The sequence below is a fragment of the Hirundo rustica genome, chromosome 8 (genome assembly GCF_015227805.2).
Source record: "Hirundo rustica isolate bHirRus1 chromosome 8, bHirRus1.pri.v3, whole genome shotgun sequence".
Lineage (NCBI taxonomy): Eukaryota > Metazoa > Chordata > Aves > Passeriformes > Hirundinidae > Hirundo > Hirundo rustica.
In genome coordinates, this window is record NC_053457.1 from 23,927,953 (window position 1) to 23,942,903 (window position 14,951).

The following is a 14,951-nucleotide window of genomic DNA, read 5'->3' on the forward strand; positions in this document are numbered from 1 at the left end:
CTCTAATATCCAGGTCCCAGACAGACCTGGGATTAGTCCCAGATTCTTTTGAGCAAGGCATTACTGGTGTTGGTGATGACATTTCAGTTGATGTAAGCACATCAAACTGCAATTTTTATTATTATGTAGCAAATGTTTGATAGTTCCTTACAACAGTTCAGAGTAGGTGCAGAAAGGTTCACAATAGCATTCTCACCAAATATTGCTTTAAATGTTGATGCTGAAGGAGGCAGAAGCAGAAGAGAAGTGAGTCTGCTAATGGGAGGAGAAATTCTTGAGTTTGGGAGAGTCATCCTTATATTGGTTACCAGATTGAAACTGGACAAGTGGATGAATGATCTGTGGATGAAGTAGATCCTATGATCTGTGAATTCAGATTATCTTTACTGATAGGCAAAGTGTTGAAGCTTTTCTCTAGGGTAAGTGAGAGTGAAATTTGTCCTTTGCATGTTGAGGAGTTGGCTGAAGCTCTGGTAGCAAGATTCAGCTCTTAAGTTCCTTTAGAATAAGGTATCAGAATAATTTTTAAATGGGGCTGTAAAAGAAATCACAAGCCTAATGGGCATTTGCCATGACAAATTATATGAAGAATTTGTAAAACAGATGACCTTTTCAGTAATTTACCTTGGTGGAAGTGGGCATGGACTCTTTCTCTGGTTCCCCCATGATTTTGTCCAGCAAGGACAGCTAGAGTGGGGGATCTAGGCTTAGTTTCTCCTTTGCTGTTCCCTCCACTGGCACAATGCAAGGGGGCAGATGGAAAGTGTCGTTTAGCGAAGAATTTTTTTTATTCTGTGGAATGTAGTTTGTAAACCTTACCCTGTGCTCCTGGTTTGGGACTGCTGATATGTTTTTGTGTACATCCTATTGCCTTCAGTGGGATATAAATACTTGTTTAGAGGAAGTGTATGTGGAAATGCTGTTGCGACAGGGAACATGCCTAAACACACACAGAACTTTTCTGAATTGGTGCAGACAGCAGTAATTGTGCTATTTTTAAACAAGCTCATCAAACAAGGCCTTGATTTACTGCTTCCATGCACAGCTGTGAGAGTGCATCCCTCAGACTCCACCAGCTCTGCAATAGCAGTGGGGTGGGTGGTGTGTAATGGCTGTACTGTCATTTTGTACATGTGGAAAATTAGTCAGGAATTTTTGAGAGCTCCTTCATGCTGGATTATGGGTGGAAATTCTCCAAGAAAGAGATATTAAAATGAATTAAACAAAATATTCTGGACAAGTAGCACAATGTGCATTCTTTCAGATACATGGTTGTTGGATCTTTATATGAGGAACCAGCTTGGAGGAGGAGAGATATGTAAACTTAGTTAGTCAGAGTTGAAAAATTGAAATACTTCTGGCAATCTCTAGCTGTTTTCTTTCACTATTTTCAGAATTCTATGTTTCAATGTTGAGTCTTGAAATAACATTTTAATCTTGAAAAATCACTGGCAATAGTGATTTCCAAGTAAGTCTCAGAAACCAACTGGAGAAGCTTTTGGTCCAATATTCATTTGCTTTTATAAAAGGAAGTAAGATAAACTGAGCACTCTGCTTCAGGTTAGCCTGAAATACTGTATCTTCACAATTAATTTTATTTTTTCTTCAGGCATGCTATGCAATATTATGTATTATTATTGCATTTCACAAGGCTGCATCTTCTAGAAAATGTTCTTTTAGCCCTGGTAGGTGAGTTAGCAGCAAGATCCTTGTGATGTCCAGGCAGTTTATCATTTAGCAGTGCTTTTCTGAACCAAACAGGACTGCAGCGAGCCCAGGCTCCTGGGATTCCTCAGGAATTGAGTCTTCCCCCAATGGCATTAAATCAGTTCAATAAGCAATGGTGCTGGGTAAAACGCTGGCTCTTGGAGAGACCCTGACAGGTACGAGGTGCTTGTTGCTGGGTTGAGTTCTCCCGCAGCAGCTGTTGGCAAAGCCATCAGTGATGGCAGGAGCCTGGCACTGGGAGATGTGGGGAGAAGCTGCAGAGCCAGCCATCGTCTCCATGGCTGCCTGAAGGCACGGGGGTAAATGAAAGTGAGTGAAAAAGGATAGATGCAGGAAGGGAGGATGATAAATGGGAAGGAGGCAGAAAGTGCTTGTTTTGAAGAAAATTGCTGTCAGGTGATTCAGGGGGTGAGGAAATGTGTCTGATGCAGCTTGGAAATTGACTGTGACACTGAGATGCTATGGAAACGTTTGCTCAGTAACATAAAGTTTGGAAATAGGGTTGTGGGAGGGCCCAGAGCAATCTGCAGCAGAGCACGCTGAGGTAAAGTTGTGGGGTTGATACTGCATGCAAGTGTGTTCTTACGTGAACAGGCAAATTAGGAGGGCCAAAATTCCTAGGAAGACAGGAGGGTAAAAGGGATGATAGTGAAAGGAGTAAGCAACAGAGTCAGAGCTATGAGAAGATAGCTCTATAAAGTTATTCGACATTAAGGACTTGCAATTAATGCCCTAATTTCCCGTGAAGAAGGTAGAAAACAAAAAAATCCAGAGCTTTTCTATATTTTTTATATATATATAAAATTTATATTTTAAGGATCAGGAAACATCAGATAAAGTGACAATTGACAGTCTCCTGGGAGAATTAAGTCTATTACAGGTAATTAAAATAAGTAAAAAAGGCTTTCCATCTATAGAAATAGTCAAAGGAAATGGAAGGGAAATGTGGGTCACCCTACAGAGAGAGGCAGGACTGAGATTAAAATAATATTGGTATGGTCCTAAAAGTGATGATTGTTTTGCTGTGGTTCCCAAGAGGGACCATAATAATTGATCATGGAGAATAGGCGGCCTGGGGCATGGAGGTGAAAATCATTGGGGTGGGAGTAAAGTTCAGAGACTTCGTATGTGAGTGGGAGATGGATTAAGGAGTGAATAACAGGATCTAGGTTGTCTCCACAAAACCCAAGGCACGTGGTTTCTGGTCAAACCTTATTTCTCTGACTTTAAGGGGAGTTAGAGAACACATGAATACAATAAAGGCAATCAGACCAGGAGGGGCCAATATCCAGAGGTGGCTGTGGCAGTGGATAGGCACATCTTCAACCTGAAGGATGTTTGTCAATTGTCAAAACTGCTAGCTGGGTAGGTTGAATTTACCTGTAATGAAAACACTGAATGAAACTCGAATGTGTTGTTTGTAACACAGATGTTGCCAATACCCTGCAGACTCTCTCTGAGCATCAGCTTTTGTGGAAAAGAAAACAAATGCATGACTGTAACACACATATGAAAGTTTGTTCTCCATAGCCTGCTGTAAGACTATTTCAGAACATTCATACTTTCTAAGGAGAACAGTAATTTATTTCAGTTTTATGAGGCTATTTATGCTCTTTGTGCTGTTTCACATGTGCAAATCAATTTGACATGCTTACGTATGTTAGGCAGAATTGTATGAATATTTGTTATAAACCAGATTGGTTCAGAGCACTTTATTAGATAATACAAACCCCAAAACTACAATTTATCGGTCCTTGTTTAAGACTGAATGCTTTCATTCCTTAGATTTTATTGAAGAATATGCAGATGATCAATTCAATTACTAAGCTGGCTTGGGAACTGCAGTTTCTCACTCTGGCTTACAAACAGCCACAATTCTCTAAAGCTCAGGGATTTTTATTTTCCCTTTCTGAATATTTCAGCTTGGAAACTGGCAGCACATGAGCTCACATCCTTTTAGAATCCAGATAATTTGTTTGGTTTTTTTCTGATTTGTTTTGCTATGATATTTTGTCTATACTATTGGTACAACATTGACAACCCATGACAAGAAATCTGTGATAGGGCATATTCGTGTTTTTAGAAAAGTACTCTGAAAGATCCCAAGGGTTTTCCTGAGATTCATGTGGCAGGACACCAGCTGCCTGATGGCATAAAAGGACCATTACCTCAAAGCAGGATGTGGTGCTAAATGGCCACAGGAAGCCACCAGATCTGCACAATAAATTTATAAAATACCTAGCTGTTGGTAACAACTAAAGACTAGGTTTATTCTCTTCCATCCCATGTTTTATCACCTCTCCAAAACTGAGTCATGAAAACCAAATAGTTTTAGTGCTCAATATCTCCCAAAATGCCTGTAAAGAGATGCTGATTTTTATCCAAGTAAATACAAACACAGAGCAAAGATGAGTCCAGAGAGATGAATGTAAGCAGAGTTGATTTCCACTCATTTCTGTTCAAGTGGCAGTTGTTTGTAGCCTTGCAATTGGTTCCACAGGGTAATGATCCTCTTTCTTTTGTAAACCAGCTTTAAAATCTGGTGACAATTTTAGTGTAAGAATTATTTCTCCCACAGAAGAACTTCGGTTTTGGACACTTTTTAACCCCTGGCTTAAGCTTTGACTTCTGCCCCTTGGTTATTGTAGAAATTCTCTCAAATGCTTCCATCAGTATGGGAAAAAACATCTGAGTATCTCGTCAGAAAGTTGACTAGGACTGTGTTGGTCACAGGTAAACAAATGGACTCAGGTGATTTAAATATCTGCCACTCCTGCAATGAAAATGGCTGATATGAAATGCCAGGTAATTTTCTTTCCAGGTTGCAGAGGGCAAGAGGCCAATATTTGCATGTAGCAATTAACTCATGTTTTTACCACGTCGCTGCACATGAAATGTGTGTTTGCTCTGTGTGGTGTTACCAAATTGGCATGTTGGGAAATTCTGGAACAGTGGTTTCCATGCTGGCCGCTGGGATCTGCAGTGGATGAGGAGTCCCAAGCAGGTTGATTTTTGAGGTGAAAAGAGCAACCTGCAGACAGAAGCAGAGGAGCATCAGATAGAGAATAATGCATCAATAAGAATTAGGAAATGAGGGGGTGTACCGTGGAAAATGGAGTGGTTTTGTTGTGCACTGAGCTAAACCCTAAGGGGCTTCACTTAAGAGTTCTGCCAGAGGAGCCATCTATCCCTTTGGACTGCTCAATCCATCCCACAGTTTCCAGTCTATAAAATAAGGACATTAATTCTTCCTGCCTGCCACTCACCTCTTATATATCCTTTCTGTTTACATGGTGAGGAGTGTCATCTGCTGCAGAGCCTGGCAGCTGGATTCTGATCTCAGATGCAGTTTGCCCCAGAGCAGATTTTACTGTCTCTTAAAGAGCAGCCCTGGCATCTTCCATAAATAGCTGGTACAAGTGGTATTGTCTGCTGGCTATAGTTTTGCAAAGAGAGGAGCCAAAGCAGTGAGAGCCAATGGGAGCACCTCCATTTGAAATGGGATATTTATATTGTCAATGAAGTAGTGAAATGCACAGAGCAAGATGTTGTGGAAGTAGATTTTAACTGATGTTCTTGATTTGATGTGGGTGCTTTCAATAAGGAATGGTTGATCAGAGGCAATATCTCGGGCAGTTTGACTTCTTAGTTGTTCATAAAGAGAAATGTACTTTGTAGAAGTGAATTCCTAAGTATATGGCAAAAGAAAATTTTAGTCTGAATCATTCCTTTGAGGGATTTTAAACATTTGCCTCCCACATGCTACAGTAATGCTCTGGAAGTGGTTTCATTGTATGGTCCGAGAAGCTGCATTCTGGCGCCTGATGGTTTATGAGAAATAAACACAATGGAATGGTCTGGGGTTATATAAATTCACAATTTAACAGTACCAGCAGTAAGGGGAGAACCTGTGTGCAGCATTGGAGCAGAAGGACCCGTCTGGGAGTGTGTGTCTCTGCAGCATTATGCTGAGTGTGGCAGATCCCAGTCTCCTCTGCAGACCTCACATGGAGAGTAAGAGTTTGTAGAAAAACAAATAGTTTTATAAGTATCTGCTCTCACATGGCCAGCAGGGAAAAGCACTTTGGACATGCTCTGTGAGTGGAGCTTTACCTCTTAATGACCGTGAGCAGCATTCAGCATTCTTCACTTCTCAGTTTTTCTCCTGTGTTTATTTTAAGCACGGATGATTTTCACTCTCCTGCTTGCCTAGCTCCTCCTGCTACAAAAAACAGTTAGGATACACATGGCAGAGACTGAGGGAGCCTAGAGCAAAGCATCCCACGATGATGAGGATGTCTTTACACCATGAGTACAGCAGGCTACATGAAAATCTGCTTCCAGTCACCCATTAATTTGGGTGGATTTTGAACTCAGGGCTATGGAATGGTCCTTCTCTTCCCAGACCCAGTCACAAATGCTTGTCTTCTTTCCACTGGAGGTGTTGCTGTGGGCTGGATGCCATACACACATCAGGCAAGCTGTCAAATAAAGGAGTTTGAGAACAGGTACTGCTCCTTGCCACCAGTAGCAGTGATCTCCATCCTTACTTTAGGAGGGATAAATGAGAATATAAGTTGCTCCCATTTTACAGTATTTTCAACCCTCAGTCACCTTAAAGTACATAATAAGTTGAGCTCTAAACAACATACAGAAATTGTTCTGGCTACTTCTGCACTGTAGTGTGGCAGCCCCCCAGCAGTGCACATCAGCTTGCCAGGACTAAGCCAGCGAGGGAGCGGTGACTGCCACAGCATGACACAAGGCAGCTGAGCTGAGATTAATAATGCACTCCCACGATGGGGAGTTGGAGCCTGTGAGCGACAGAAGGTTTCCAGAAGCACAGGTTTTATTTCTTGTCTTACGACTGGTTGCTTTCCCCAATTGCCCTTGAGTGCAATGCTATTTTACAGCTTGGTACATCTGCCTGGTACATATTCCTGGTACAGCTTGGTACATATTCCAAACACCTCTCCTTGCAACGCCAGAATCCTGCCAAATGGGCTGTTTGGTGCCCAGTTCTGCTGTAGATCATGGAGGAGGTACTGCAAGATTACAGGTGTTGGAAGGACAGCTGTCCACCCTGGGTAACTCCTTGTGACAGGTAGAGCTGATGGTGGGGAAAAAAAGAGCCTTCATCTGCATTCCTGAGTGGGAATGGAGCCACTATAATGTGGTGGGAATAATACACTATACCTCCTTTTGCAGGTGCAGGTTTACACAGAATGTTCTTGCAAGGGCCACTGACTTTGATGTGTCTTTTGCTATCTTAGTACCCCTGAGGCTCCTTGGTCACAGTAATTAAACCGTGAGCACCGATACTCACTGAAAATACCATTACCCAGTGAAGTGAGGGATTGAGAGATGAAAATTGCGCTTGTGAAAAAGTAAAACAAAGAACAGAAGGAAGGAAAACCATGAGTCTTCACATGGAAAGGGAGGCATCATACCCGTAAAGTTCTGGCCTTACCAATTTTTTACTCTTGGCTTAGTAGCTGAGGGCAGAAGTGTTCTCCAGATGCAAGGAATCACGAGGCACTTCCTTGACGTCTCAGCATTTTCCTCTCCTGGGAGGGAGGGAGGGAGGATCACTAGAAATGGGATGTGTTCTTAAGGTTCTCAGAGAATGGTCTGATTCCTCAAATTTTAAGTTATTTTTTGTAGTAGTAATTCTCAAAAATGATTTATTTACACTAGGTGTTCCATAGCTCATTCTGGAGGCCTCATACTTTGAAGAACTACAATTCATGGAGGTCGTAGGATTGCACCAGTCTCAGGAAACCGATCAAGAGGAGATCTGTGTCCCTTGAGCTGCAGTTAAACACAGACTGAGTTTCTAGCAAGTGTGTGTGTCCATGCTGAGTTTGCTCTGCTGTCTTAGATCCTTTACAGGTGTATGAATACTGGCTGCTCATGACCTTGGAAAGTCAAGCCTTCAGGCAGTAACAGACAGCACTGAAAGAGAGTAGGGAAATGATGATTTGACAGTCTGACAGCAACACATCCCCTTTGGGCTTGCGTGTGTCTGAGATGATCTCTGCATGCTGGTGGTTGGAAATGCTTTTGTGTTGGTATGTGCTTGCAGCTGTATTCAATGTGCATGTATGTGATCTCTATAATAAATATGTATTCTACATATTAACATAACACGTGTTTAAGGAAATAAATTATTTTGAGGAGACAATATTTGGCAATGTTCAAAAGAAAGGTGGTAGTGAAATACTTCTGATCTGTGCAGGGCAGTGATTACGGATGCATCTGTCTGCTCACCAGCTCCTTGTAAGAGCTGTTTTAGAGTGTTACTGCAGTTGCAATGAGCTTGCACAAAGTGGGAAGCTCTTCCATGCCCTCTGAGCAGGAAAATGGAAAGCTATGAAGCCTCTGGTCTGAGGAAGATGCTTAAAATTATTTTTCTGTGTAAGGAATCACCTGCTGCGAATCTAAATTTTGCAGATGAACCCCACTAAAGAAAAGAAAACAGAAAACAGCTGAACTGCTCAAGTGCCCTTAATTTCTACTTAGATATATTAATTACTCCTCCTTACTTTTTTTCTTAAACAAAGCTAGAAAAAATACAAAGACATTTGTGAAGATAGGCATCCTTTAAACTCAGTGTCTCAGATTCTCCAACTGAAGAGCAGAAAATCTGTATTTAGTAGAAATCCTTTCCGCTTTGGCTGTATCTGTACTGCTACCAAAAACTTTACGTCTCAAAATCCAGAAATAACATTATAACTGCACTGATGCAGAGCTCACCAAAACCTCTCTGGAAAGCTGCCTGGGCAGCCAACTTCACTGGGCTGATATGGTCAAGGCCAGCTTGCTGGTGGTGTCCCAGCCACTGGGTTAACTCCTGGGGACAGATGTGGTCTTCACAAGTCCATCTATTCTCACCCAAGGAGATCTCTCATCTCAATTGACTTTTCCCAAAGAAACGCTGCCAACTGTATTGTACAAGAAATTTTATAACCTTGAATGTTTACTGAAGAGATGATTTCTAAATTCTTCAGGCTGGAGCCAGGTGGTCCTTGGTAATGGGCTGTTGGACCCATTTTGTGTCTTACTGTCTCTTCACATGAAGTCATGCAGTCTTTTTGATGTGCCCCCCAGATTTGCCTCTAAATATAAGTGTTCCTGAACAAAGGACTCTCTCCTTTGTAGGCATTAAAGATCACTTGTAAATGTTCTGCAGGGCCAAGGCTGTGTTATGGGCCACTCCAGCATAAAGAGCATCTGTGTTCAGCATGACTAGTTTGGTCTGTGTTTGAAAAGTGAGAACTGAAGCTTAAGAGGATGAAAACAGCTAATTCCTGGGTATCTTCTTCTGAAAGAAAGTGGTCAAAGTCACCTCATTTGTTCCACATTTCACCAGAATTGTTCTTTCACAGCCCTTGGCCATTATCAGTTATTCTGGGTAAATGACATTCCACATTTCTTCCAACCTATCTACTACCCCAAAAGATGAATCCCGCTTTTGTTTTGATTTATATTCAATGGGATTTCTTTTCCTTTGGCTGGATATTTTATGATGCAGGCCAGCATCTCTTAGAGACTCATCTCTAAATTTTCACAAACATACTTCAGAAGCCAGTAAACCGCAATCCTTTCTTCTGTGGTTATTTGCAAACGTTAATTAACTAAGTCTCACAGACGCTTCTATATGCTAGAGACATCTTCTTCCTTAGGTGGCCATGATTTGAACTGCTGAAGGGTTTAAATAAAACCAGTTGGATATGTAACCCTGGTTTGCTATCACTGCCATGTGTCTTGTGTGCAGAACTCCATCTCTCTTAACCTCTTTTCAGATGGAAAAAGATATTCTGTCCAGCAGCCAAAGGGAAATGCAAGCGTCCTGGTGGAAAACAAGCTGTTTCAAAACCCTGGCTGCAAGCTACCCACACATCACAGTTGTCAGCCAGGCTGCACATGCATAGTTACAGGGAATAAAATAGAGAGGACCTTCTGTTCCTATTCAGAAAGGTCTCTATCCATTCACCTACACAAAAGGATTGTCATCAGCTGCCAGGATTAATTTGTTCTCCTATGTAGGTTTCCGGCTAAAGGAGGATAAAATAAGTCCAGTTCTATCCAGCAGGAGCACTTGGAATGCAAATGCTAGTCCATATATTTCAAAGCATTAATGTGACCCACTTCTAGATTACTTGGGGTAATTTCTGATTTTATTTATTCCTCCTTTTCTTCAATTAACTTCTGAGAGGCTGAAATATCAGTATGCAGAAAATCAAATACGAGAAACAAAGCCCATTTTTATTTTAGGACTCTGCTTCCCTTGTAATAGGAGTTTATTTAAAGAGGAGCCTGGAATAATCCAGTTTAAGCAAAGCAAAGAGCTCTACTGAAGCCAAACCTTGTGTGGGTGTGCTCTTGTCAGGGCTCCCAGAAGAGGAGGACAGGAAAGGTTGTTAGTCAGACCTCAGATATTGCAGGAGATGTTGGTTACTCAGTAGCTGGCATTATTCCTTGGCATACCAGTACAGAGCTACTACTCTGGTGTACTGGGAGAGAGTACATCCTATTGGGAAAATCCTCAGATAACCTGCTGTCCTGCTCTTTGTTGTCATAAAAAAATTCCCAAGGCTATGTGGCTGGAAGAGGTGTCCACTGTAAGGGCCTAGCATGTGCTTTAGGGTCAATGTTGCCTCTTCCTCTTGTTCCACCTTGTGCTGTGTTTGCATCACATCAAACGCTGGGGTCTGGTATGTTGCTTTGTGTTGTGTGGGCTGGTGTCACCTCCTATTCTCTGGACCCGGGCTCAAAGCCACAACAGACTTCAGTCCTATTGGGTCACAGCTTCTTACACCGTCCCAGGAGTTTCCCACATACTCAATTTTCACACAGGTGAATGGTCTCATCCTTCTCAGAGTTCAGAAAGTTGGACATAAGAATAAATTTTTTGCATTATCTCAGCTTTCTTTATAGCTTTTATAATGAAGGGTTTTTTTCCAATATATTATTCTTTAAAATATCTAAAGCAATGGCACAGCTAAGAATGTGGTAAATATAAGTAATTTCAGCATTAAAGACAGGGGAGTATGTTCCTCAGAAAAAGAATCAAATAAATTGATTAGTTCTTGAAGCAGCAGGTGATACCAGCAAAGCAGATAAGGTAAAATTTTGTTTCCATTGGTGGATCTGAATGTCTGAGCATTGTCTTTCTTAGTTATATATCTGTGGATTTGAATTTTAATCATTTGGCTTGGAAATACTACATGATTGTATTGTATTTCTAAAACCTGGCATATTCTCAAATTCTGCACTCTAAAATTCATATCTGTACTGCTTTGCAGTGAGAACCGGAACACTGATGATTAGTTATAGACAGATTAGTTATATTAGTTATAAGCATCAACAGGAATATTAATTAAATTGCTTACGGTGATAAATCATATAGAGCTGAACATAGCAATTTGTTTGAAATTAAAAAATATGTAGCTAGATATTTATTTCATAAGTCTCTGAGAATTACTGTAGACAATAAAGAGGGCATGAAAACTTGGAGATATTGATTGGAATGTTGAGGGTGTATTTCAGATATTTATCCTCCGCTTTCCTTCTCCAAGGAAAGCCTCCCTTGGGCAATTCTTGCCATTGATTTTGAGTCTGCCTGCTCAGAAGCTGGAAATGTTGTTGCTGGTGGGGAAAGTACAAGAACAGCAATTGATTGCAAATACATTTTATGATACTCTACTCCCATATTTCAAAGGGGAAAATTTATTAATGGCAGCAGGTCTCTTATTCTCCCTTTAAACAGATCAAGCAAGCCCATATTTTTTCATGTTCCTGGACTTTTTCATTTTCTCCAAAAGTGACCTCTTTTTTGTTTTCTTTCTCCGCACAGACAGTGAAATCATCCCTCCCGACTGCCTGCGGCCCCGCTCCTTCACGGCCATCCGCCGGCCCTCGCTGCGGCGGGACACGGAGGACACGCGCCTCTCGGTCAGCCTGTGTGACCTCAACCTGCAGGAGGACACCTTCCACGTGACGGCCGCCACCTGCCCCATCCCGCAGAACTCCCTCAACTCCCAGCACTCCCACCTCCTCCCGTCCCAGCTGGAGAGCGACCTCCGCTTCCACCACCTCCGGGGACCCCACGTCAAAATCCTCGATGACCAAACCGTGGCCCGCCTGGAGCACGCCCGGGAGGAGAGGACTTTGGTGTTCACCAGCAGACCCCTTCGGATCAACGAAACCATTTTCGTCAAAATCAACAAGTCCAACGCTGTGCGCACGGGGACGCTGTCCTACGGCGTGACGTCCTGCGACCCCAGCACCCTGCGCCCCAGTGACCTCCCCTATAACCCCGAATCCCTGGTCGACCGAAAGGAGTTCTGGGCCATCTGCCGAGTGGTGGTGCCCCTCCAGAGCGGAGACATCCTGGGATTTATGGTGAATGCCGATGGCGAGCTGCACTTGAGCCACAACGGTGCCGGCATTGGCATGCAGGTCTGCGCGGACTGTTCCCAGCCCCTCTGGATGTTCTTCGTTTTACACGGCGCCATCATGCAGATTCGATTGCTGGGTATGTTGGACCCCCTCTTTCCAAACCTTGTGCACAAGAAAGCAAGGGAGGGATACATCATGAGAGTGGGAGCGAGCGGCTCCCTTCCTGCTCTAGGATGAGGTGCAAATTTTGGTTTTATAAAAAGAAAAAAATACGCAAAGGCACAAACATAGCATACGGGTATGAGCTACAAGTCTTAAACTCCTTGCACTTCTGTGACACCCGTCATGTGATGGTCTCAAAGCTCTTTTCAGATAACGAATTAAGCCTCAGGGACCTCCATTAAAGTACAGATGAGTCATCACTGACCTAGGAGAAGCAAGGAAGGCAGAGGAGGGGTGCTTTGGGCTCAGCTAATCTAAGGCATAGCCAGCAGGAGAAAAGAGATCTGATGCCCTTTTCTGTGTGTTAGATACCTGGGATGATAGACTCCCGAAAGAGGGGTGCCCTTCCTTTCCCCAGGCTTGCATGTGAGAGGCAGGCCAGCAAGCAGAGAGGAACCCAGAGCATGGCACTGACCATCTCAACAGGAGAAAGGTTTCCTTGCCCTCCAGCCCTTTTTAAGGCAGTGTAGCTCACACAGGTTGACAGACCTCAGAAGAGTTGGCCTCTTGGTATTTTTGCTGTTTTTTCAGCTCTTTTAGCTGGTGTACTTCATTGAAATGCTGCAAGTCGTGGTTCAAAGGTGTGGAGGGAAAAGCTTTGAAATAACATGTCTCAGGATCTAATTTACTTTCTTGTGTGTGTATTTTAAACCATGCATAGGATGTGTTTGGTCATGAATTTGTACCATATCATGGTTCTGCTGCTGTCGGTGTCAGACAATGAAAGATAAATTCTGAGAACGTTATGTAATTCCTGGTACCTCTCTAAATGAGAGGTACCAGGAATTACATTAAAATTCTCCTTTCTGTTTATACTGGTACACTCATATAACTTTATATTTATATTTCATTTTGCTTCAAATACTCCTCATACCTAACAGTGAAAAAAACCCCAACAACCTGTCTCCCCATCAAACTCAAAAGCCAACCAAGAACTTTTTTTTTTAGGATTTATAGACAGTCTTTAAAGATAAATTGTGGTGAACACACACACACATCTGTCTGCAGGGTCCAGTTCACCTCAATATGCAGTATGAAATGCCTTGTATAATTTGTTTGAAGTTGACCACAGGCCTCTGCTGTGAGTGTTTTGTGGCTGCTAAAGTCTCGCAGATGACAAATGTAATGCTGCAATTTATTTCCAGGAGCCTGAGATTCAATCCCTGCTAATTCAGCATGATTACATTTGATGTGGGTAGTGTACATAATCCATGGTTAGCTCTGCTCTCCACCAACATGTCATTGTGATAATGGTAGGTGAAGTCAAACAGAGCCCAGTAAAGCAGGAGATTAAGTGCTCCTGTGTACATTAGAAGGAAAACATACTTAGGTCATTGAGCAGCTGGTAAAACTAAATCATTGACCATTGCTTCCTTTCATATGAGATCACTAATTCTGGCAGTGTGGCACAGAGTGAGCAGCCCGTTTGCAATGAGCCCCGAAACAGGGCAGCAAGGAAGTGTCTCCTCAAGAGGGACAGAATCACATCCTCACACTGAGCTTGACACAGCACGGACATGAACACAGACCTCCTGTTGTGCATGCCCTGCAAATCTCCTCCCTGCCTGATCACAAGTTCAGTCCAAACCAGTACAGCCCCAGTACATGTTTTTAGATAAATCTTCATTTGGATGCATGAAATGAAATGAAATGAAATGAAATGAAATGAAATGAAATGAAATGAAATGAAATGGAATGAAATTAAATGAAATGTGCAGAGTTGGGAAACCCCTCACTTACTGTGTTTGTGACCATGACAGTCTTTTCTGGCCTCGATCACTGGAAAAGAACCTGAAAATGGGCTATTGTTCCTTAGTGAGATGTAAGTGAAAAGAGCTGGACTTGCTGACCTTGCCTCTCTCAAGGAAAGGGTAGGATCCTGCTGAGTGTACAGCTTTATCCACATCAGCTTGGGCGGTAAGCTGCTATCTGCAAGTTAAATGCTATGAAAATAAAAGCTATGAAATTGGAGCTTGCCTGTGATTTTTAACAGGTATTAAATTACAAATAGACCTTTTCATATGTTTATTGCCAGTATAACAATGCTGGGAGCAGTGCAGTCCCAGTATCAGTGCAGTATCAGTGTCGTGCAACTGCCCAGAGGAAAGCAGCGATGCCGTCTCAACTGCATCTCTGCAACTGCAATAATTACATGGATCAGGCAATATCCTGACAGAAGGCAAAGAAAATAATGAACTCCCATCTCTAACTATTGCAGTTTTATTAGGGAGGTGATGTGCACTGTTTGCACTGCAGTGGAACAGATTATGGTGCTTGCCATAATATCTGTCTTTATAATATTAGAAAATGTAAGAAGAATGTAGAATGTTCATCTTTCTAATGACAAGCTCCATCTTCAGAATGCAAACAAGAGTAATTTTGTGAGATCTGTCTTTTGTAATTTGAGCTTTATATCACAGTAGAAGACATTTATAGTCATCTTTTTCTAGTTTTTATAGAAAAAGTGAAGTTACATATCCTTGAAAGAAATGAGACACAAATACTGCAAAAGGCATAATTGGACCAAACCTATCCTAAATAGCAGATGTCATTCTATTTCTGGGACACACCATTAAGAGATTAACCAAAGTGATGTT

At 42.2% G+C, this 14,951-nt stretch overlaps 1 protein-coding gene across 5 annotated transcripts in view; it reads left to right on the top strand.

The window, feature by feature from the left end:
- NEURL1 (neuralized E3 ubiquitin protein ligase 1) overlaps positions 1-14,951 on the top strand; it is a 144,797-nt gene that overhangs the window by 115,694 nt on the left and 14,152 nt on the right. For all 5 annotated transcript variants that reach the window (XM_040072075.2, XM_040072077.2, XM_058421656.1 and 2 more), the window contains exon 4: positions 11,588-12,268. In XM_040072075.2, the coding sequence (XP_039928009.1) occupies positions 11,588-12,268 (681 nt within the window). The remainder of the gene's footprint in view (positions 1-11,587; positions 12,269-14,951) is intronic.